Source organism: Saccostrea echinata, unplaced genomic scaffold (assembly GCF_033153115.1).
Source record: "Saccostrea echinata isolate AGI-Se365-2 ecotype Australia unplaced genomic scaffold, CSIRO_AGI_Sech_v1 ptg000028l, whole genome shotgun sequence".
NCBI classification, from domain to species: domain Eukaryota; kingdom Metazoa; phylum Mollusca; class Bivalvia; order Ostreida; family Ostreidae; genus Saccostrea; species Saccostrea echinata.
The window spans coordinates 5,107,346-5,131,132 of NW_026889777.1; the positions used below are offsets into that span (position 1 = coordinate 5,107,346).

At 31.1% G+C, this 23,787-nt stretch overlaps 1 protein-coding gene across 1 annotated transcript; it reads left to right on the forward strand.

Moving 5' to 3' along the window:
* The first annotated feature begins 2,623 nt into the window (after positions 1-2,623).
* LOC133194058 (integrin beta-3-like) lies at positions 2,624-21,558 on the forward strand. Its single transcript, XM_061329994.1, has 23 exons — positions 2,624-2,708; positions 4,574-4,659; positions 6,269-6,367; positions 7,312-7,393; positions 7,810-7,944; positions 8,231-8,327; positions 9,018-9,108; positions 10,436-10,522; positions 11,082-11,165; positions 11,348-11,425; positions 11,736-11,942; positions 13,363-13,448; positions 13,542-13,593; positions 13,918-14,070; positions 14,388-14,524; positions 14,673-14,794; positions 15,066-15,175; positions 15,447-15,533; positions 15,701-15,839; positions 15,979-16,050; positions 16,308-16,352; positions 16,637-16,806; positions 20,108-21,558. The coding sequence occupies exons 1-23, from the start codon at positions 2,639-2,641 to the stop codon at positions 20,207-20,209; spliced, it is 2,391 nt and encodes a 796-aa protein (XP_061185978.1). The 5' UTR covers positions 2,624-2,638; the 3' UTR covers positions 20,210-21,558.
* Positions 21,559-23,787: the final 2,229 nt, after the last annotated feature.

Here is a 23,787-nt window from a genome sequence, read left to right on the forward strand (position 1 = left end):
TGTATATTTTAAATATTTGTGCAATTTATTAGCATAATCTCTTTGATGTTTCATGTCCAGATTCATTGTTTGCTAATAATTAGACCTTCTAAGTTGAGGGTTTAAGAAAGCTAATACTAACGTAAACTTGTCATCACTGGCCAATTCATCAGACTAGTCAAATTAAGTTCACATTAATCATGTTAATGTAAGATAAAAACATAGATCTAAGCATATTGGATAACCAAAGGTAAAATTCTCCCCTATTCATCTATTATGATTGTCTACTCCAACTGGTTATGTTATCGATACGGGAATAGCTGAGTGTAAATGCAAATACATACGTATCACACTTGTTTTAATGTCGAAACAAAATCAGGTCATAGAACACGTGTGCTTTATGGAATGATTCATGGGTTCAGGCCCTTACCATGCACATTGATAAATTCCGTATTTTAGTTTCAGTTTTTTATTTAATAATTTCGTTTTCTTTATTTAATAATTTCGTTTTCTTAATTTAATAATTTCGTTTTCTTTATTTAATAATTTCGTTTGCTTTTTATTTAATAATTTCGTTTTCTTTATTTAATAAATTTCGTTTTTCTTTATTTAATAATAATTTCGTTTTCTTTATTTAATAATTTCGTTTGTTTTTTATTTATTTTTGGTTTACACTATTGGGCTTCCGTACCAATCAGTTGTAAAATACATCTATAAATTCACAGTTTGTGACTTTTAACATTATAGGGTATGAAGACTGTTACAGGTAAAGTTTAAAAAATGTGACCATTTAATGTTGCTTCTGATAACTAACCAGACTTTGCAACATTTTAAGATCTAAAGGGATAGTAATGACAACAAGGCATCACCAATATTTTTCTAAAAATATCTGGCCGCTAGGTGTCGCCAACAGCGAGCAAATTTATAAATAAAGGGATACCCCGGTACCGCAGAACCACCGGTATCGTAGGAATGTAGTATATATGTTTCCAAGAAACCTTGAAAAGTCATATGTCTGGGTGCTGTTGATTTTTGAAAAAAAGGTGTGTGATTTCAATTTTTTTTCTTAAAGTTGTACTTTTATTTGTAGCTGCAATTAAAACGCCTAAAGTTTGTCCCTCACGAAAATTTATCATCATTCTTACCACGTGATTTAAACAAAATGATATAAAAGAATTAATTACAGAAACTCTTAAACAGTCACCATATCCCTCGCGTAATGTGTCCACAAATGGTTAACTTTGCAGGATGCCTCCAAATGAAATCAACTGTGATCGTCCTAAGCCGATCACAACAATACCAAGGTATTAAACATTTTTACTATCTCCCTTTCTCTCTCCAAAATCATTTTCATTTTTTCAGGAGATGACATTAATATTACGATAACAAAAGTATGGGGAGGGGCACTTGTCCTCTCTCCCATATACCTCTCTGTCCCAATACAAGGCATATTGTGAATGCCATTGTATATGTCCTTAACAGAAAAGTAAAATTACAACCAAAAAAGGTTTTATTACATTAATGATTTTCCATAGGGAATCAAGGTGAAAGTTTTTTTCCAAAGTAAATTAGTGGCAGCTACCCTACTGAGAATCAAATTTTCTTCAACTAGAATTTAATTGCTATTTTTTTTTTCAAAAATTAATTCATATTTTTTGGATTTTTTTATATGGATTAGAATTTAACTTGTATATCCACATATTATTTCTCTCTTTATCATTATTAATTCAGAACTTTAGAGATATTTTACAATTCTGGCATGTTTGTGAGGTCAATACCTGATTTTATCGCACCAACCAAGAACACTACATCGAAGCTAAGGCGAAGCATTCTACAATTGCTTTGTTTTTTTAAGTACATGTAATATAAAGTAAACACAGTTTATCCAGATATAAATTTCAATTATCTCATTCTACTTTCATTTAAACTGCGAATTTGTCATAACAATATTGATCTCTAAGTTATCTAAAAATCCAGTTTTATCTAAATAATCGAATGATTTTTGATATTCTCCTCTCTGTATGAAGACCTACATCATGGTTACTCATGCAGACCGCCGTCGTTAAGTATGTTGCTCTATTTTTGGAAACACGGGATTTGCAATATTATTTAATGCACACAACCTGAATGTAACTTTTAATAATGAGTCATGCATTTTCTTTCAACCAAGAGGATTGTGTAAATAGCCCATGGAAATAATTACGTTTCTCAAAAACTCCACAAAAAATGAATACATTTTATAGTAAAGATCAAGATATCATACCAAAGTAAATTATCAAAAAAAAAAAAAAAAAAAAAAAAAAAAAAAAATCACAAACAAGCAAACAGTATTGTTTTGTATTATACAAGTACTTGAAACATGTTCTATACTAGATAAGGAGGCAGTAGTTAGGTAAATGTATTTCTAGTAGGACTTGTCGCCTGATAAGGTTGCTGCTCACGCAAGATTGAAATTGGCTTTCCTTTTTTGTTTAATTCATATTAACATACTCTTATCTAATGTGGATTAGAAATACATCGATGAAATATTTTTACAACAGACAGCAAACGACATTTTTAAGTGCTTGTGAAAATAAACTTCCTTTCAAGGAAGTTCACTAGGAAAGATGTTCAATATAATGAAATTTAACGTGCCCAGGAAGTTATAGAGGTGAAAGATATGAAGTATAAAACTAAAACAGAGATGCTTACAGAACTTAAAAGAATTGGGATTTTTCTGCTGGTTTCGTGTGAGTATATTTTTTTGTCTTTCTATAAGTAATATTGATTTTGAAATTTTGTTTCAAATATAAATTGTTTAATCTGTTTCACCAATACACTGTCTGCTGGGGACATATATTTCTACATCTTCATTGTGATACTTGTTATCAGTATGAAATTAATGCAACTGCACCTGTATATTTTTTACGAGAACGTGTATTTTGCTATACAGGAACCACTTACCCTTATTCTGTTACATTTATTAATATAAGTGTAAGAAAAATCAGAACTCAACAAGCATAACCAGTATTGCAAGCATTCAATCAGCATTATAAGCATTAGTTCATCCTTAATAATATCAATGCTGTTTTTGAAGCATCATTACATCCGGAATACATGTATTTACAAACTGAACATTATATGCATATTAGTTCAAAACCAATAGTTAATGAGAGAGTCTCACCTCAAAGTCACAATACCGTGTATACTGTATGACAAAGAACTTCAATAAGAAATCATTGACATAATATATGAAGGGCACATATCCAGGCCAAACTTTAAATAATTTTTTCTTGTCAAAGAGTATCTCTGTTGATATATTTTTTTTTATTGGTTTTGATTTAGAAAAATTCCTGGATTTATCCTAGTACTAGTAGAAGCTGGGAGTAAAAACTGTATAAATAGTTCTGTTCACATATTTAACACGTGTTTTCGAATCCCCCCCCCCCCAAAGTTGGCAATAAAACCATAAATTACCTCTTAATATTGTCTTTATAGACGCTAATAAAGTAATAATCACTTTTTATGTCAAGTCAGGTATATAGCATGATGTTTAAAAACGTGTCTGTGTGTGTGATACATTAAATGGATTCCCTTTAATCAGACACACAATGATTTATCGAATGAAAGTGGAGACACCGAACATTAATCATGATCATAGTTTTATGAAATAATATACATTATGAGCAGAGCAAACACGGATCTCTCAAATATCAGAGGTTGGATCAGGTGCCATTAAGGAATAAGCATCTCTTTCCGATAGGTCACACCCGCCGTGTGAAGCTTGTCATGTTCAGATAAAAACTAGGATACAGTTTCACACCTGTCAATTTTTCTCAACTAACTAATGATCAATTATCTGTTTCCTTGATGTCCTTGTGAAAACACCAACGATTCCTCTGATTAAAGCTGATTCGACTTAAGCATATACAGTAAAACTCGCCTATAATGAATTGACGCTAACAGCGAAGTGTTTTTAATTCCCCACTGCTTTAGTTTTTTGATTTATTTTTTATTTTTTGAACCTAACGGATTTAGCGATTTATGTTTATGACAAAACAAACTCTTGCACTTCGTTATAAGCGTGTTTTACTGTAGATAACATATATTTTTGCAATGCCCATACATCAAGTATACAGGCCTTATATATTTTTTTATAATGTGAGAACATGCCTAAGTGGGAATTCTATATTAATTTCTCATGTTTTGTAAATCTTTAATTTCCTTTAATTGTAAGTTCAGTTTGGATATAAAATTAAGGGTATATCAAAAAATATTTTACAAAAATATTATACATAGAAAGATTGATATAGTTGAAAAAAATTTTCCTTTAAAAATTTCATATTATAAATAAAACAAAGATGACTTGTTTACTGAAACAACGAGTCACTGTTTTCAATTTACCGGGAAATGAATTGCTTCCTGTTTGGATATTTTTAAGTATTTTCTATAAGATAATGAATAAACATGAGGATTTATGTTTGATAAATGGCATAAAATGCTTTGTTTGTAATAAAATAATTGTTTCATACATATTTATTTTTAAAAGTATAAGATGTATTATATCCAATCCTGTTAACATGATTTTTTTATTATATATTAATTCCTCATTTAGCAACAATAGTTTGTGGTCAAATCTGTTCCGGAACGAGATGTGGTCAATGTTTGATTGTCAATGGGTGTGCCTGGTGTAAGGATCCAGTATGTATTATGTATTTTAGCAAATATTAAAAAAAGAAGAAGGAAAAAAAAAAAACCGAACATGTCTACATGCAATTGCAATTATATATTCAAACAAGCTTCTGAGTGAAGATAACGAACAGTGATAAATCTCAGAAATCCAGTAAACAAAAATGGATCGTGAACAGAACAAAATTATTGACCTTTGGAAACACCATAGGTGGGATCAGGTGCCCAGAACTAGTAACCATCCCCTGTGGCCGGTCACAACCGCCGTAAGCCCTGTGTTGAACAGGTATTCCCTAGTCAAACGCAGCATAAAAATGGCGCAACAATTGGTATGTGACAACATGCCAGTCAAAAATATGACCTAACGATAGTTGTATTTTAGGTTGTATTTACAAACAACCCTAACAAAAAATACTATAGTTAACTATAGTTTACTATAGTTAACTATAGTGATAACTTTGACACTATGAAAACTTTGATTTACTAAAGTGATAACTTTGGCACTTTGATTTACTATAGTGATAACTTTGACACTTTGATTTAATAAAGTGATAACTATGAAAACTTTGATTTACTATAGTGATCACTTTGAAAACTTTGATTTACTATGGTGAAAACTTTGATTTACTATAGTGATAACTTTCAATTGAAAACTTTGATTTACTATAGTGATAACTTTGAAAACTTTGATTTACTATAGTGATCACTTTGACACTATAGTGATCACTTTGAAAACTTTGATTTACTATAGTGATCACTTTGACACTTTGATTTACTATAGTTAACTATAGTTAACTATAGTAAACTATAGTTAACCATAGTATTTTTTGTTAGGGGAAGGTCATTATAAGATCTCTGAATCATCCCGTGTCACTTTAGGCGTTTGTACGATAAAAAAACCTTTACTGCTATGGCATAGGTCAAAATTTTAAGCACTTCAACGAAATCAGGTGAAGTATAGGAGATACATTTTGTAGCATTTAACTGATCTGTATTTATCATAGAGTTTCTCCGTCGTCTTATTCTTGTCGTTGTATGGTCTTGCGTTATACATGTACATTTCAATTAATCAATAAAATGTAAATTATAGACAATAAATCATTTTGACATTGCTATTTGGAAAGTATTGCAAATCATGGTAAATCATATGAAAAAAAAGGTAAATCATAAGAAAACGCTGTAAAGCCATTTGCATGCAAAAGCAATCGAGATTGAAATCATGTCAATATCAAGGTATCTGACGAAACAATGTGCATGGTATTCACGCATTGTACGCTAGATCCCTCTTCCCTTCCCGAACAAAATGTTTGATTCATTGATTGTAATCTGTTTAACACCCCAATTGAGAATCTCTAACTCATATAGAGACTCCACCTGCTTTCGGTGAAGTCCCACACATTTTGACCTATGCATGGCCCTCTTGCAGTAGTGAGGTATCGCTCACCGTGACACGGGATCTCGGTTTTTATCGAGACTCGAACCCAGACCTTTCAATCAGAAAGCAAGTGCCCCACACTAGGCTACCGTGACAATTCCCCGAGAAATATATGAAATATATTTAAGATTTATCTTATAATTTTATATTATATTCTGTGATTAAATATTTCACTATATTTTTAAGGATTATGCCTTCAGTCGGTGTGCATCAGAGAGCCAGCTGTCACGTGATGGTTGTAATCAAATCGTCAGAAGAAAGGAGCACAGTGTACAGATTCTGCAGGTCAGATCACTTTAAGCATTCTACAATATGATGAGGTGCCTTTGAAAGTATATGTATTTCAGGATCAGGTTAAAAAAAAGGATGCTAAATATTTTGGCACCAGATAAGGGGTTTTTGCCTTGCTTCTAAATTGTAAAATTCTCTATGCAACCCCGTGTTTATGTTGCATCCTATTTAGCAAATGTTATTAGAGTTCAATTGAACAATAAAACAACATAGATTCCAATATAATTTCAGCGAAATCATGCGATATTTCTAAATGTTTCCATCCTAAACACCTCTATCACTGACTTAGAGAGAAAAATTCATTTCAGTTTTTATAATAGGTGACAAAATTTGGAACTTTTATCTTTCCTCCCTTGTATAAGTTTTCTTCGGGTACAGTTTTTAGAGATTACGATTTCAAATCCACCTACAAGCAACGTACAGTTTGACGTTTAAAAAACAATTACGTACGTAAACTATGCTAATCTTTGCCTACTATGTGTTCGTCTCTACCTGAAAGAGGCTTTCAGTGTGCATTTTTATACAAAAAAAATGTACAGGATAATTTTGTTAAAAGATGTAAAGCATTTCTTCTGTTTAATTTTTAGATGTTATGGTTTGATGTGTTTTATTTCTCAGGATCGTAGAAAGAAGCTAATGCAGAGATTTTGATATGGGGCATACCCTAAATCAAAGTACTTTCTCAGACATATATGTTTTTTTCTGATAAAATAATATGTTTATATTATTTTCAAAATCATTAACCCCATTCTTTGACTGGAAACCTGATCAATACATAAGCTCACGGCTGGTGTGAACGTTCGACAAGGGATGCATATTCTTCATAGGCAGTAGATTCGTGATTTCTGTGTTCACAAATTTGTGTTATTTGAAGTGTTTTCTTTTTTTTTTTACTTGAAATCGATCACTGTTCGTTATCTTCGCCTTTTTTCATTTAGAACAATGCCTTCTCGGATGGTGGACCTACTGAAGAACCCGTACAAATCAAACCTCAAAGAATTAAAATAGCACTTGTTCCAAGTACGTGAAAAATAAATCAATCGTATATAAACTGTTGATGGAACATTTAGTTAAATGAAATACAGTGGACCCTTTACGCTTAGAACACATAGTTTTTGTTATTTCTTTAAGTTAAAGATTACATTACAAACTTTCACGTATTAAAGAAAGATGTATCAAATGCGAGATGGTGGTAGGTACCTGTGTAGTAACATGTGTACTGAGGTTGCTTAATTTTTTCATCTTGTATTGCTAAAATTCTATTCTATAGAAATTCAAACCGAATTATTTGATATATACTACTAACATGTTTTAAAGCCTGTAACTGCAAATAAAATAATATTCATTTTCCTATCTAATCATTTGTTATTTCTGATGAGAAAATATAGGCAAATATATATCAAATTCTTTTTTTCCATGATGTTTCTGCTTTATAGATAAGAGTTTAAGAGATGTAATGGTTTTCTACAAGATTGCCAAAAACTTTCCTCTTGATCTGTATTTTCTTAACGATCCGTCCTATACCATGAGAGAACTAGTTGCAAGTCTTCGTCGACTGGCCACTAACATTGGTAAAATATTATCTACTGAACAAAAGTGGTGGACTTCAAATTTGTTCATTATTATTATTATTAACAGTATTATAATTGTGTATTTCACATTTTATGGTCAAACATATTGATAAGATCTAGATCTTTGTTATAATTAAAATTACAGTTATTTTTATCGCAAGATTTCCTTAAAGTTTTACTGTTGTAAGATTGAAGACCATCTACTGGTGATGTAATATCATCATTTCTTGCATCGATTATTCTTCTAAGGTTCATGAAAATGAAAGACCTCCTTGATTTATTTCAGCTGATGACATCGCAACAATTACGACTGATTTTAGATTTGGACTTGGCACAGCTATGGATAAAGTTATAGACCCTTTCACTCTTCAAGATCCCAAAAGGTTAGAAGACATTGGAAAATATATATCTTTTCCTTTATTTATCGGAGAAAAAAACTAGTATAGAAATTGGCCAGATTAGACAGCATTCAAGATTAGACAACGTTTTCAACAATGAGATTTACCGAAAAGGACTGAAAGTTTGTATCGTGTTAGGGAATATTTTGGAATACATAAGACAAGTTTCACATGTGTCATTCTAGTACATGTACAATGGAAATTATAATAAAAAAGATATTTGATATTGTTTTATCTCTGTGATTGACAGAAGATATTCAGTTATGTTATATTGTTCTTTTTATGTTAATTCACCATTCAATTTAATATTTGTCGGGGCATGGAAAATCAAATTATGCATAGAGATTTAGAAAGAAGAAATGGTAAGGTTTTGAAATAGAAATCTAATCGAAAAAGAAAATAAAACAATGTTCCACGTGTACGAAGATGTCTCTTCAAATCCATTTCGATGAAAACCAAATTTGTGATCTAGCTGGTAGCTACATACATGGCATCAGATTTAAATATGAGCTTAGATAACATTGTAATTTTGCTCGGAATGTTTTGTGCAAAATCTGTATGTAATGTGGTTTGATACGAAAAGTGACTCTATTTTAATATTTGCTTTATTTTCCGTAGATTTTTCAGTGGATCTCACCTTGGGGCTCCGTTTTGATTTGCCTTTTTCTTTTTCAGTCGATTGAATCCTTGTGGATCCGTCTATTGTGATAAACCATACTCTTTTATACACCGGCTATCACTGACCAATAATGTAAACGAGTTCCAGGTATGTCTTATTTATCTTTTATACACCAGCTATCACTGACCAATAATGTAAACGAGTTCCAGGTATATCTTATTTATCTTTTATACACCAGCTATCACTGACCAATAATGTAAACGAGTTCCAGGTATGTCTTATTTAACTTTTATACACCAGCTATCACTGACCAATGATATAAACGATTTCCAGATATGTCTTATTTGACTTTTATACACCGGCTATCACTGACCAATAATATAAACGAGTGTCAGGTATGTCTTATTTGACTTTTTTACACGGACTATCACTGACCAATGATATAAAGGAGTTCCAGGTATGGCTTATTTGACAAAAGTAATCAAACGTCGCTTAAATGGAAATCATTCATGTCATTTTCAGTATTTAAAAGGTTTGGTGTTTTTTTCTGAAACGCATATAATTTTTTTCTTTTATGATAGTTCTATTCAAAAGGCCATAGTCCTCAAATTGGGAGGAAGAGCATTCTCTTCAGATTTTTTGAGATTAGGCTTACTGCTTTTAAAAGGACCTTTTTCGTAGAAACTTTTAATTTGCTCGTCCTCTTGCAACAGATTGTTTATTGATAGGAAATTGAATTGATTTACAATTTCTTGGATTATAAGTATGCACAATGGATATTATTTCCCCTTAAAGCGCGTTATAAGTTCAAAGAACCGGTATCTGCTGTGTTCTTTGATACACTTTTGCTTTCATTAGGCCTTTATTGCATTGTTATAAAAGCAAAAGAGTGCAACGGAACGCAGTTACTCTCTACTAGGTAACGAGTGAACGACAAAGAAATAATCACTAAATTTTTAAAGCTTCCAAAGAATTCGCGTAGCTAGTTTTTTTAATATTCTCATTCAAGCACTGAGATTTTATTGTAACTTTGAATATTAAGAAATACTACGTGAAGAAGGGAATTGCAGACAAACATTTTGACTAGAATATGAATTCGTAAATATTTGATGTAGAAATTCGCATTGGAAAAAAAAAACATGTCATAAACATATAGAGCTCTATTTAACATTTACGTATCTTGTAAACCGCAAATGCGTAAAACTGTACAAAAAAAAAAAAAATAAATAAATGACCGTTATTGCCATATTGTTGGTACTTGCATTCCAAATCTATTTTTTTTTAATTTACAAGATTGACTTTCAACAACTACGTGTATTGCATTCAAATTTTTACATGTACATATCGAAACATATAAATACTGTTCTAATTTCCGTAGATTAATGATGGCATTTCAAGAGAAAGGATTTATATTTTATTGCCTTTCTCTTTATGATAAACTATCATTCCGAGAATACATTTTTTTTTTCTGTAGAATGCTTTAAGTCGTGTAAATACAACTGCAAATCAAGACATTGTTGAAGGTTTATTCGATGGACTGATGCAAGTCATGGTATGTGGGGTAAGTATTGAAATTTAGTTTCCAAATACATGTAACTTGTTCTATCGGATATAACGCAAGATATTGTATCAAATCTCTACATACTCTACATAAAAAATATTTATGTTAAGGTCAAACGACACATTCCTCGGAAATATATAACTTTTCCCAATATATTGTGATTTCCTCACAAAAATGAAGTACATTACCAGGCATTTGTGCAAGATTCCGGAGAATGGTATTTCCTATATAACCCTATACTAGAGATCACTTAAACAGCTGATATCACTATGTTTTGTCTATATATTTTTCAGACATTTTGAAATTAGTTTAGAAATCAAAATATAATGATAACTATAAATATTTTTGGTATATTACAAAGGAATGCAAAAACAGTAACATGTCGTTTGACCTTAATTACTCTTTTGATTCAAAGTCCCAAATATACATTTGAATTATCACATTTGTGTAGCAGAAAGGTACCTCTGAATTCTTTCCCGAAAACATCTAAATCTATTTATTAAGGTAAACCGAAATTTGATTTATTCTGAAATGTTCACATAATGTTTAATACTTCTAGGAGAGAATAGGCTGGAGAAGTAAAGCTAGACGAATGGTACTCTATGCTACAGACATAAATTACCATCACGCTGGAGACGGAAGGGTAAAGTACAATATGTACAGTATATTTCTAGAAAACACATTGGAATGACTCTTCTTATCTTTCCGTAATTAGCTGTATCCCGGTCATAATTTGTTACAATAAAATATTGGCTGAATAGTCATCTCTTCGTCGTCGTCAAATGACCTTATGATATATGATGTTTAATAACAAACTTATTATAGGTTGCTGGCATCTTGGAACCAAACGATTGCCTTTGTCACTTAGATGGGACTGGTAAATATACGAAGGCAGAAATACAGGTGTTTTTCTCTTGTCAAGAATGTAATAACATTAATTACGTAACAAAGCTACAAGAAATTGAATAAGACTAAGAGTTTTATCAGAGAGTACCCCCTTGACTTAAATATTAAAAAAAAACTTTTAGTTTAACATGGAACTTTATTATTTTTTTTTTCTTCTTGCGAAAGTTGAGTTTCAAAATGAAAGTTCAGAATATAACATTGCATTATTTGTTACTACAAATTGAATCAAAACTTTCTTTTGCATTCATAAACGATTTTGCTACAAAAAATACATTTCTCCATATGCTTACATTTTTCTCTCTTGCAGGATTACCCTTCAGTGGGACAAATTGTTCAGAAAGCTCGTGAGAACAATATCAATATCATATTTGTAATCGGTGGTGCAGACAATCCAATTATTAGAAACTTGTATTATGATGAACTTACCGCCATTTTACCAGGCGGGGTCAACAACGCATCAGCTTTATCTACAGATGCTTCAAACATTCTGAACATTGTTAGAGAAAACTATAGGGTAATATAACGTTAACAAATCTTTTTCATATAAAATAAGGTACACCAAAAATATTGTTTGTAAGAGGAGATATTTAAGATATTCCCATAATAGAGCACAATTCTTTAAAAATTATTATAGGGTTCATATTGGTATCTAATAAAATAAAAATAAAGAATTAAAAAGGGTTGTAATCTGTAATGCTATCACTTTCATGCGTACTTTTTAAGAAAGTTAGCCATACTTTTTAATGTTACTTTATGAATCAGAAATCTAGCTGTTAAATTCACCTAGTATTCAGATTGAATCTAAATATAATAAGAAATTACAAGATGCTTAAAGGTTCGAAAATAGACTCATTTTAATCTGTTGTACTGCTTAGAATTAGTAACCATAGAATTTGAGTTGTATTCCTTTTAGAATTAAATCAAATATTACATTTTATGGGGAAAAAGTAGATAATTGAAAATGGTTAATTTTGGATAAAAATTTCATAGATGAAGTGACCTGTAGATTCTAAGAAACAAACGGCTTGAATCTTCTGAGTCTTTCTGAATATCTTAAATCTTTTCTTTTCGGTAAGGTTCATCGAAATATTATTTTACAAACGTTGTAATTATCAACCTTCATGTTTTCTCTTTAAATAATACATTCTTCCTATGATACATCCCAAAAGAAATTAAAGGGCAAAAAATTTACTACACTTTTGTACTAAACTTCGAAATTTATGACTTACATGTATAATTGCAAATAAACCGATTCTTATAACATGTTTTAAAGAATCTTAGAGATAATTCCGAAATTTTACTGCAAAAAAGATGACAAAACCCCTTTTACACGTACATGTATTTTATGGACAAGACACATGTAAGTAAATTAAGTTGTCGATTTCTCCCAAGGAACTATCATTTTTATGTCTTTTAATCCGTCCGTTCTTCCAAATATTAGAGTGAAACTAAAAAAGAATTGGATTTCATACCAAGGTTTCCGTAATTAAACCTACATTTTCTGTGGTTACCCAGTACATGTATTTTCTTTAATTGTCTTAAACAATACAACTTGTCATCCCGTCATTTATGATCATTCACTATCGTTCCTGCACAAAGCCATATGAGAGATTAAATTAATTCTAAAACTTTTTTCTTGAACCCCATAGCAATCAAATAATTACTCGGTTAAAGGACGTAGGGTAAAGGCTTTTTATGCATCAAGTTTCAAGAAAATCCATTATCATGCGTGCCAAAAAAATTTGCTGACAGAGGACGAAATTTCTGTATCGATGACCATATGTATCACATTCAGGCGATTAATAGAAATAAGCACGTTATATTTAAAATTCGAATTCGCCAAAATAAGCGTTGTTACTTTATATTCAATAAAGTGGGTACATGTATCATGCTATCTTATTAAATTTTTAAATTGTAATACACTTTTCTGGTAGCGCCTTAGAGAAACGGTAAAGTTGATAGCAAGTGATGTTCCCGAAGAATTGACTGTAGATATATACACAAACTGCAAAACAGGAGGGTTAGTACAAAGGATTTTTCTATTTCCGAATCACTTAAGCAGTTAATTTCATTTCTCGTCCGTATTGGAACATTTCCATTATAAATTTTTCAGACGCAACCTTGATAGAACGAACATTTGCACAGGACTGAATATCGACACATGGGTAAAAATGCTTATAAATAGATATGAATAATTTATCTAAAATGCAATCAATTTTCATATAATGTGTACCTTAATCAATGCAAGTTCTTTAATTTCAAAATAAAATTGTATATATGATAGTGAATCTCCTTTAAACTCAATTGTTTTGATAACTTTCCATGAAATAAAAACTTTATATTTATATAAAAAAAAAACTAATTCTCTGATATTTACCAGTTGAATGTATTATCATGTTTTAATTTTGCCGTCAAAATATGGCTGAAGTACTGTCAAATAGACGTCAAACAACAAATAAACAATTAATTATAATTTTCTGTCTTCATAGACAAATTTTACGCTGTTCATAACGTCCAACTTCACGGTTTGCCCTGAGAAGAGGAGCGTGAATTTTACTCTTTTTCCTGAGGGTCTGGAGGAGCGAGTTCAGATAGAGGTGGAACACGTGTGTGATTGTGATTGCCAGCTTGAACCGGATGCGGTAGATCTTTTCTATATATAGATTTTAATTAAGCATTTTGATTTTAGCTAGGAAAAGGTTAAACCTTGGGTCAGTTCTTTTGTTGTTAATTAATTGTTAGCCCTTATAGCTATTTCTAAATGTTATCCTTGAGAGAAAAACTTAAAATAAAGGATAATATAAGGCAAGGGACATACAGACAGGGAACAGTTAGTTCAAGTGGCTTTGTTAAAATAGAAGAAAAAAGTCAAGAGAATGTGCCAGCAGAAAAAATTATTTAATCAGATTTGAAAAAAAGGATGATTATAATTTTACGTTATAAAGTTATTCTTTCAAAGGAACAAAACAGTACTAGGTGTAATCGAAGAGGTACATACGAGTGTGGTATATGTCACTGCGAACCCGGGTGGTCAGGCAAGAGTTGTGATTGTGATGAGAGGGGAACGATTATGGACGCCTGTGGAACGGAATCAGGGTACATAATTATATTACTGTTTCTACAAGTAGTTTTTGTGTGATAAATATTTTGTCGCATTTAATAGATTGTGAATGCTAATTCAGATACATGCATATTAAATATTATATCCATAACAAGTAGTTAGGTATCTTTGCACTTATTACAGAATTTGCAGCAATGCGGGTAACTGTACCTGTCGAAAGTGTGATTGTTTTGAGGGATACAGTGGGGAAAGATGTGAATGTAATGACCGGAATTGTCCCTCATACAATGGCTTACTATGCGGAGGTACCGTAAAGCTCTACACTTTTATAAAACATAGTCTAGCTGCTCATAGAATGTTTTAAAAAGGGTAGGTAGTTGAAATATAGGTTTATCCGACATATGGAAATGGAGAGTCTTTCTTATTTCAGACACTAAAAATTCAAAAACACTTCAGTAAAAAAGTCATAATAAGCCCGAAGAATTTAAAGCACAATTGCATATGAATCTGTCATTCCAGAATTTGCCTGATATATTTGGAAGACAATGTGACTTTTTTTTTATATATATATTTTAGGAAATGAACGGGGACATTGTTCATGTGGTAAATGTGTTTGTGACGTAAAATATACTGGAAACTCATGTGAATGTCCGATATCTACGGAAGCTTGCAGAGACAATAATGGGGTGGGTACAAACATCTCAGTATAAAACTGAAATGTATGTGCCATTAGAGGCTTCAAATATACAATAGTTAAAATGTTTTACAGCACTGTATACATACAAGCATATCTAACCCTCTATTCCATTTAGCTGTAAACATTTCTTTTCATTTATTAAGCTTATCAATACAAAAAATAAATAAAAAAGATGAAGTTTTTCAAAGGCTCAATTCATGTTTATATATTTACGCAGATTATTGTTAAAATCATACAAATTTGTGTTTTTTTTGTAACAGACTCTTTGCTCCAATAACGGAGTTTGTGAATGTGGAAAGTGTCGTTGTGACGTCAAGTACAGTGGAGCAATTTGTGACCGATGTCAGGTAGAAATTACTAAGCAGCACTCTAAAATGATGTGAAAGAAATTCTCCCCTAAAACAAAGGAACTGTATTTTAAATAACAGAAAACAACAAAAAATCTGATGTCTGAAAGCATAATTATTAATTCCAGATTAAAATTTAATTGAATTAATTTAAAATTTTGTTCCAGCACTGTCCAGGAACGTGTGAAAACAACAAAAATTGTGTAGAGTGTGTTGGATTCAATCAGGGTCTCTTTAATGAAACTATATGTATCCAAAGATGCAAAAATGTCGAATCTGTTGCTGATTTACAGGAAACGGGTACACGTAAGTGTCATCTCAAATCTAAAAGAAACTTCATTTCGGTACATGATTAAATGCTTATAATATTCCTGGCAAAACTAAAAACGAAAGAAAGATGGACATGTGCATGTTTGTTTGATTAAATTATGATTTATGTTTTAAGCTGACAATGAGACAACGTTCACACCGTGTGTTATACAAGACAAATATGGTTGTATTATCAACTTCAACGTTTGTAAGTTTTACATTAATAACTTTATTTTTCTTTGAAGCCTTTCATGTTTAGATATAAAGATACATAAGGGAGACTTTTGTGTCTAAAAAAAGCTCCCAAAAAATTTACGTGGTAAAATTGAATTCTAATTTTTTTCTTTAACATCAAAAAACAATTTATCTCTATTATCAAACATAGAGTTTGTAACATCTGTGTATTTGATGGAAATGTTTTGATGTTGAAAAACTGCTCATGAATTTTTACGTATTTTTATTAAGATAATTCCCCAGATAGACAATTTATACAAGTAAAGTCTTCAAAACGTAAGTATTTGACTGTGATGTTAAGACTTAAGCAAAACAAACGTAAAAAGAATCAAACATAGTGAAATAATCGATAATTTAAGACGTGTAAGCTATGACATATTAAATTGTAAATAAAATCCTTTAAATATAATTCAGAATCATGAAACAAGCATGAGGTATATTACCAAGTGCCTGTTTATGAATAAAAACAGAAAAAAGTAACTATCGCTTGCTTTTTTTAATCGCGAGGAATACGTACATATAAGATAATGCATCTTAACATGTGCTTTATCTATCTATAGGTTGTCCTTTGGGGCCACCCAATCCTGTCACAATAGGAGCCAGTGTTTCCGGTGCCATCTTTCTCGTTGGGTTGATTTTGATCCTGATTTGGAAGCTTCTGACAATGTTATATGATAAACTGGAGTATGCCAAATTTGAATCTGAAATACAAAACCCAATTTGGGAGAAGGTACATATACAGCTTTATGATTTTTATAAAGTATTTCATGTTGGTATTAAGTTACAGTACCCACAACGTTATTCTTTACAGGATACACGATACGATAGGATACACGCACGATACAATAGGATAAACGTACGATACGATAGGATACACGCACGTTAGGACAGGATACACGCACGATAGGATAAACGCAAAACACGATAGACCTGATAAACGATCTTCACGATAGGATAAACGCAAAACCTGATAGGATTGTTTCAAAATGCGGAACGTTTTTTGACAAGACGAATAAATTCTTTTGTTTGATATACTGCAACATGTTAATTTTAATACTTGCAAAGCTGCAAATCTAAATGATAAAAATATTTAAAGTATTATGAAAAAACACTTGGGGTCACTATGGTAAGTTTATATAACCTGTTAATTTATTTATTTTTTGACAATAATTAAGTGGATTGTAGATAAATGTAGACTTTAATTATTTTAGATTATTTTACTCAATGGTGAACATTTCCGATTATTTGTGTAAATGTCGAAATTCTTATTAAGGTTGAACTATGAATCTTTAAATTACAGAGGTTGCTCAAAAATTCCGTAGATAAGTGTTGTTTCTCACAGGTACGATAAATTTATGAAACTCTAGAAATAGATTTATTATTTATACAAGAAATATATACCTAATAAGTTTATCTACAAATACTTAGTATTTTCACGGAAAAAAAATCTATGCAGTGAATTAAATATTTGTATTCAATGTCTGATGCTTAAAGTCTGTGATGTATCCAAAAATCACAATATAAAAATAAAGGGTAAAAAAAAGGGTTATAACAAAATTAATAAATTTGTCGTTATAGATCTATCATCAACTACTACCCCCCCCCCCCCCCACAAAAAAAAAAAAAAAAAACGAATCAGGGTAGAAATCTAAATAAATGCTAATATAATAGCGTCCTTCATTAATACATGTAAATTATGTCATGAATTTTTGTTTGCTCGCGCAAACATTTCCGTGTAGATAAACCAAAATGAAATAACTTTCTACATTTTGTTTGTGTAACGGTGTTACGGTATAAATACGGTGTTACGTGTATAAATATATTTTAAGTCAACAGAATTTGTATCTGCTACAACTACGTGTATGCTAAGCTGTCATAAATGTGGACATTTATATATCAGAAACTTAAAACCTCGTATTAATTAACGAACATTGAATTATTGCATAATTTTTGTTAAAAATACATAAGATCAAAAAAATAAATAAATATAAACAAAGTGAAATGCGACTTTTCGGACTAAATAATCATAAGCTATTGCCATTAGACTTTGTGTTAACTGTTACTAAAACAAAATATTTAATATAGGTCTAAGTCGGCAAATAATTAATACCTTATAGATTATGACAGTCTTAATCCCATATGAGGGATATTCGCAGGGCGGGGGTTTGAAGGTACATATCCAATTAAAAAATGAACAAAACAAGATCCGACCAAATAGCCAAAAATAATACTGATTTCTTAAATAAAGTCAAGTATGGAATGAAATCGATTAATAATACAGTCCGGTGTATTTATTCGTCTTGCGTAATCACGGCGGAACCAGGCGATCTCTTGCTTTATTTTCACCTGCCTTTTCTTCCGAAAAAAAAAAAAAAACATAAAAATAATGTGAGGTAAATTTCGTAGTTTAGAAAAATTAGTAAAATTTATCAGAGAATTATTTCTAATTGTATTACACAGAAAACCCGATGATCCGTAAGTTCATGTACATGTACCATAAGCATTAAAAACCCATAAATTGTACAATTATCTTATTTTCTTCGAATAAAATCTTTAATTTTCTATTAAGTGTTGGGCATACAAGTTATGAACAGAATCCTAAAATTAAGTAGATGCATTTCATTAGAACCGGGCAGTATTCAAGATAGGTAAAGATGCGAGAGCAGCGCAGGTATGTTGACGGTGAATACACACGGGCCGAGGTGTCGTTTAGGGAGAAAAGGGGGAGGGGTGTCTTGACCAGACAGGAAGACCGTGTACTGATTAGAGAAGTACATGTAGGTGTCAGTTTTCTAGTAAGGAAAGCTCTTCGATTTTTCACTCAGATATACACTATATTTCCAGTTCATTTCCACGCGGAAATAGGTAAGCTGTTGAAAGTAATCATGTTTTTTTCCTGTAAATATTTTTTTTTTCTAAATTTTCTAATGCCAGAAAGAAATATAAATGAAAAACTTCTATATAATAGTAAATATCATGGTATGATGAATTGGGTAGAGAATTTCCATGCATTTTATTTTGTAATTTGTATTCTTTATTAAGACAAATCAAGGAATTTAGCTAAATAAATAGTGATAAAAAATAATAAATACAAAAATTGAGGATACGGACAAAATCAGTGTAAATGTCATGATGATCATTGTCTTATGCTTTATGAATCATTTATATCAAAACATTAAATAATTGCACATACTTGCTGATCAGAGGCATAAGCACATAACAATTTTATCAAAAATTTTATCGGGAAAAAGATGAATATCGCAACTAAAAAAAAAAGATTCATTAGACCCGTGCTTATAATTTTTTTGGTACACATACATCCTACCTTTCCGGAAAGCTTCCTCTAGTGACTCTGACTATTTTAAGAAAATTATAATTCTAATTTTGACAAAAGAAAAAAAATATTCCTACAATTCGATAAATTAAAAAGAGACCAAGAGATCGATTATTACATTTCCGAAAATATGGTTTAAATTTCGATTAAAGCTCTGTGCTTGACCATTATAAAACATTTTATTTATTTATTCATTTTTATTTATTTATTTATTTATTTATTTTACTTCTACACTTTCTTTTAATGATGGAAAAACAAGTAAGGTATACATGTAAAACTTTCTTTTCCTCTTCTCAGTTGAAGTAATCGTAATTAAGTTAACAAAACGAAAAATAAACTCGGGGTATCTCGGAAGTTTCTTCCCATAGAAAAGATAAAAAGCGAGGGTTTCCGAATGTACACGTTAAACGCAAAACACGATACACGATAGAAACTGATAAACGATCTTCACGATAAACTCAAAACACGATAAACGCAAAACACGATAGAAAACGCAAAACCTGATAAATGCAAAACACGATACGATAGGATACACGCACGATACGATAGGATACACGCACGATAGGATAGGAAAAACGCACGATATGACACGATAGAATAACGTTGCGGGTACTGTAAATGATGGTAACGTGTATTTATCTTTTTCTGAATATCATGTTACTGTAAAATGTACGCTTTTTGTTTGTTTATATTTTAGTCTGACAATCCTATCTACAAAGAGTGTGTTACAACGGTCCAGAATCCGGTACATGAAGCAAACATAACCCATGGAGATGGACCTAATCTTAAAGAGGAATAGTTGATTGGATGATTGACTTTTCTTTTAAAAAAAGAAAAGCAACAACTTTGCAAAAACAACCTATTGGTTAATTTTATTCCGATTATTAGGCGACAATATGAAAAACATTGGTAAATTTGCTCTTTGAGTAAATTTACTAAGTTGAGTAAAGGTCATTTTGCTAAATAGAGGGTGTTTCAGAAAACATGCAACCATTTACTTTCCTAAGTTTATTTATATGCAAACATGAACATATGAAAGTTTTATATAAAATTATGCTAAAAAGGCTAAAGTTTTTATTAATAACAAAAATTTAGAAAAAAATTACCATTTGAATTAATTATGACGTCATATTTGACATCACTGAAAAAACAGATAATTTTATTCTTAATGTGGAATTTAATAAAAAAAAATTAGCAATCATCAGAGGAGTTCTGATACTGCTTTATCAGAGCATGTCACCAGTTCCTCTGATTAGGACAATGAAAATAAGGTTTACAGAATGCAAAAAAACTTATTTATAGTAATATAAGGTGGAAGTTGTATAAATCTGTAAAATTTTTCAGCTAATGGAAGAGTTAATGCATGTTCAAAGAAATTTGAAGAAATAAAAATGAAGAAAAAGACAATTAGAACACATGAAAACATTAAGAATGTTACAAAAGAGGCACTGTTCCAGAGACTCACATGAAATCCTTTTGTAAAATAACTGAGTTTGGGAAAAAATTAAGCAAGTCAAGTGTAGATCAGATGCTGAAATATGTTTTGAATCTTAAACCTTGGACTTGTTAGAACAAATGTTTGGAGGACCATTCAACTCTTTCAAATCCATTTTAATTGGGTCTCCACACTCACCTGACTTAACACCCCTTGACTTTTATCTGTGGGGATATTTAAAGGTCAAAGTTTTTAAAATACACCCCCAAAAACAAATGAACTCAAAATGGTTCGAAAAATGAGACCTGAATCATTACCAAGAGACTCTCTGCAATAGTAATGAGAACTTTCTTGCATCGGATAGATTTATTCATTCAGCATAAATGAAAACATTTAGAACATATTTTGTAACTAAGTGAAATTTTACAAGTTTCTTTTTTCTTTTGTAATTCATTATCTATTTGCCATATTAACTTTATTTTCATAAGAATAAATTTTGAAATTGTGACTTTTAATTTGATATGTTGGTGCATGGTATTGGTTGAAACACCAGTAAAATTTAATCAATCAGAATGGTTGCATGTTTTCTGAAACACCCTGTACATCTGACGATTCATATCTTTTTGTAGGAATTTCCAATATGTTGTTTTTGTTAAGGATTCAACTAATTGATTTGCAGTGGACCAGTGTCATAATAAAGAATTTTAACAATTTCACAGAATTTAAAAAAAAAACCCACAGAACTATGTACATGTACATTACCTATTATCAGAAGGCCCACAATTTTTTTTTATTTGAATAAAAAGGTTTGCCAAAATTTAACAATTATGTTCAAGTACTAGAAGATTGGTTGTTACATATATGCATAACAGAATTTCCATAATCAATCCAATGTTTACCCAACGTTAAACAATTGTTTTTTATTCTTTCAGAAATTGTCATTTTTCATAATTTTCATGAAACTGAAGTATAGCCGAACCTTCGAGCAAGATAAAACATAAATACGAGGGATGACCAAAGAGTTCGCGAACTAATTAAATGACTTCCATAAAAAAAATCAAAATTGGTTTTAGTGTTTATTCTTTTTTAGTGAAGGCCCTTCCCGTTTAATACATATATGCCATCCTTCTGCCCACGTACAAAACACGTGACATGCTCCAAGGCGTACTGTTCACAGCAATCCAAAGATTTTCTCGGGTCTTATATTTCTTATCAAACTGGCTATTTTTTTTTTATAACAAGATTAACCAATATGTCACAAAATGTCCTATTTTGTCAATAAAATGCTTGGATTATGATTTCTATCCTAAGTATGATCAAAGTTTCCATCACAACCCGACTCCTTTGTCTTTGGTGCGTCGTGATTATCAAGTAGAGATGTTTTCTCTTTATCATATCTGATCTGTTAACAATCTAAAATAACTGAAATTCTAGCAGATTTAGAATTAGCCAAGAAAAATTTTGAAAAGATGTTCAACTATATATCTAATTCGGCCATCTTTTATTACAAATCGCTCATCTAAGAACACGTATCTTTCCCAACTCATTTTCACTGGGCACTCGGAACGAACATCATTTAAGCCATCCCCCTACCTTCACTAAAACAATTCATCCAATTACTATTTGAACTTTTGACAAGTCCTTTGTCGCCATAAACCTTGTACAAATTATATATTACTGCAAAGGATTTTTCAAGTTATACGTAAAATATTACAACTGTTCCTTGCTCGAGTTGGACCGAGTAACCAATTTTTATCACAGGCCATCTACATATTGACGTCATTTTCACATGACGTCATAAAGAGAAGCAAAAATATAACGTAACACATGTTATTTAATGAACATGTTTATGGGTCCTAATTTCATTCTGTTCTGAATTGTGGTTATGTAGTTACAGAGATTGTTCGAGATCTTTTCACCTCTCGTATTTAAAAAAAGAATATTTTGATAAAACATAGACAAAATAGTGCAAACATATGCTTGAGAAATGAGTTGTATGTTTATTATGACAGTTCATGATAGTCACTACTTCTGGTGGCGGATCCAAAGTTGATTGAGAGTTTACTCTTATTTAATTAGGTGAAATTGGGACACTAGCTCGTGTAAAAAATTTTAAAAATAGATACATTATACATATTCCATATTATGTATATATTGCTTTATGAGTCTATTTGTTATGAAAAATAGCACATAAACTGGGGAATATGTCAGAATGCAGATGATGATATATCCCCTACATGCATCTGACAATTACCAATAGGAAAAAACAAGTTTAACTGATAAATATATTATTATTCATATTATCATAGAAAAGAAAAAGTGCAAATAATCTAGATAATCCAAGAATTAATTTTACTTTGCAACTAAAAGAGTCTGTATATATGCCGTCCGCAGATGTGAATAAATTATGCAATAAGCTACAAGATGACGTCACAGTAGATCCTGTTCAACCCTTGTGAAGCATAACATTTTTCATATGTAAAAAGATTCTGTGAAAGTATCATTAAATCTTTAATTTATTCAGGCGTATAAGAGGAGTTGCGGATAAGAGATGGGTACCCTAAATATTATTTAAAGAATGGCAGTGTCTATGTTTTGCTATTGGAAACCTGAAATATGTGTCCGATCAAAAAGTGAAATAGGAGGTGCACAATGGCACTATCTACAAAGATTCTGCGAAAGTATCATTAAATTTTATTGAGTGGTATAGGAGGAGTTGCGGATAAGAGATGTGTACCCCAAAGCGTAATGGACGGACGCACAAACGGACGGAAAGGACACCCCCATCACTATATACCCCAACTTTTTAAGCGGGAGTATAATAATCTGTGTGACTGTCTTGGAATATTTTCATTCTACCTGGTCCCTATGATAATATTAAAAAAGGAACATTCTATTTATATCCATTCAACACATTTTTGAGCGATGCTTCGCTCCTAGTG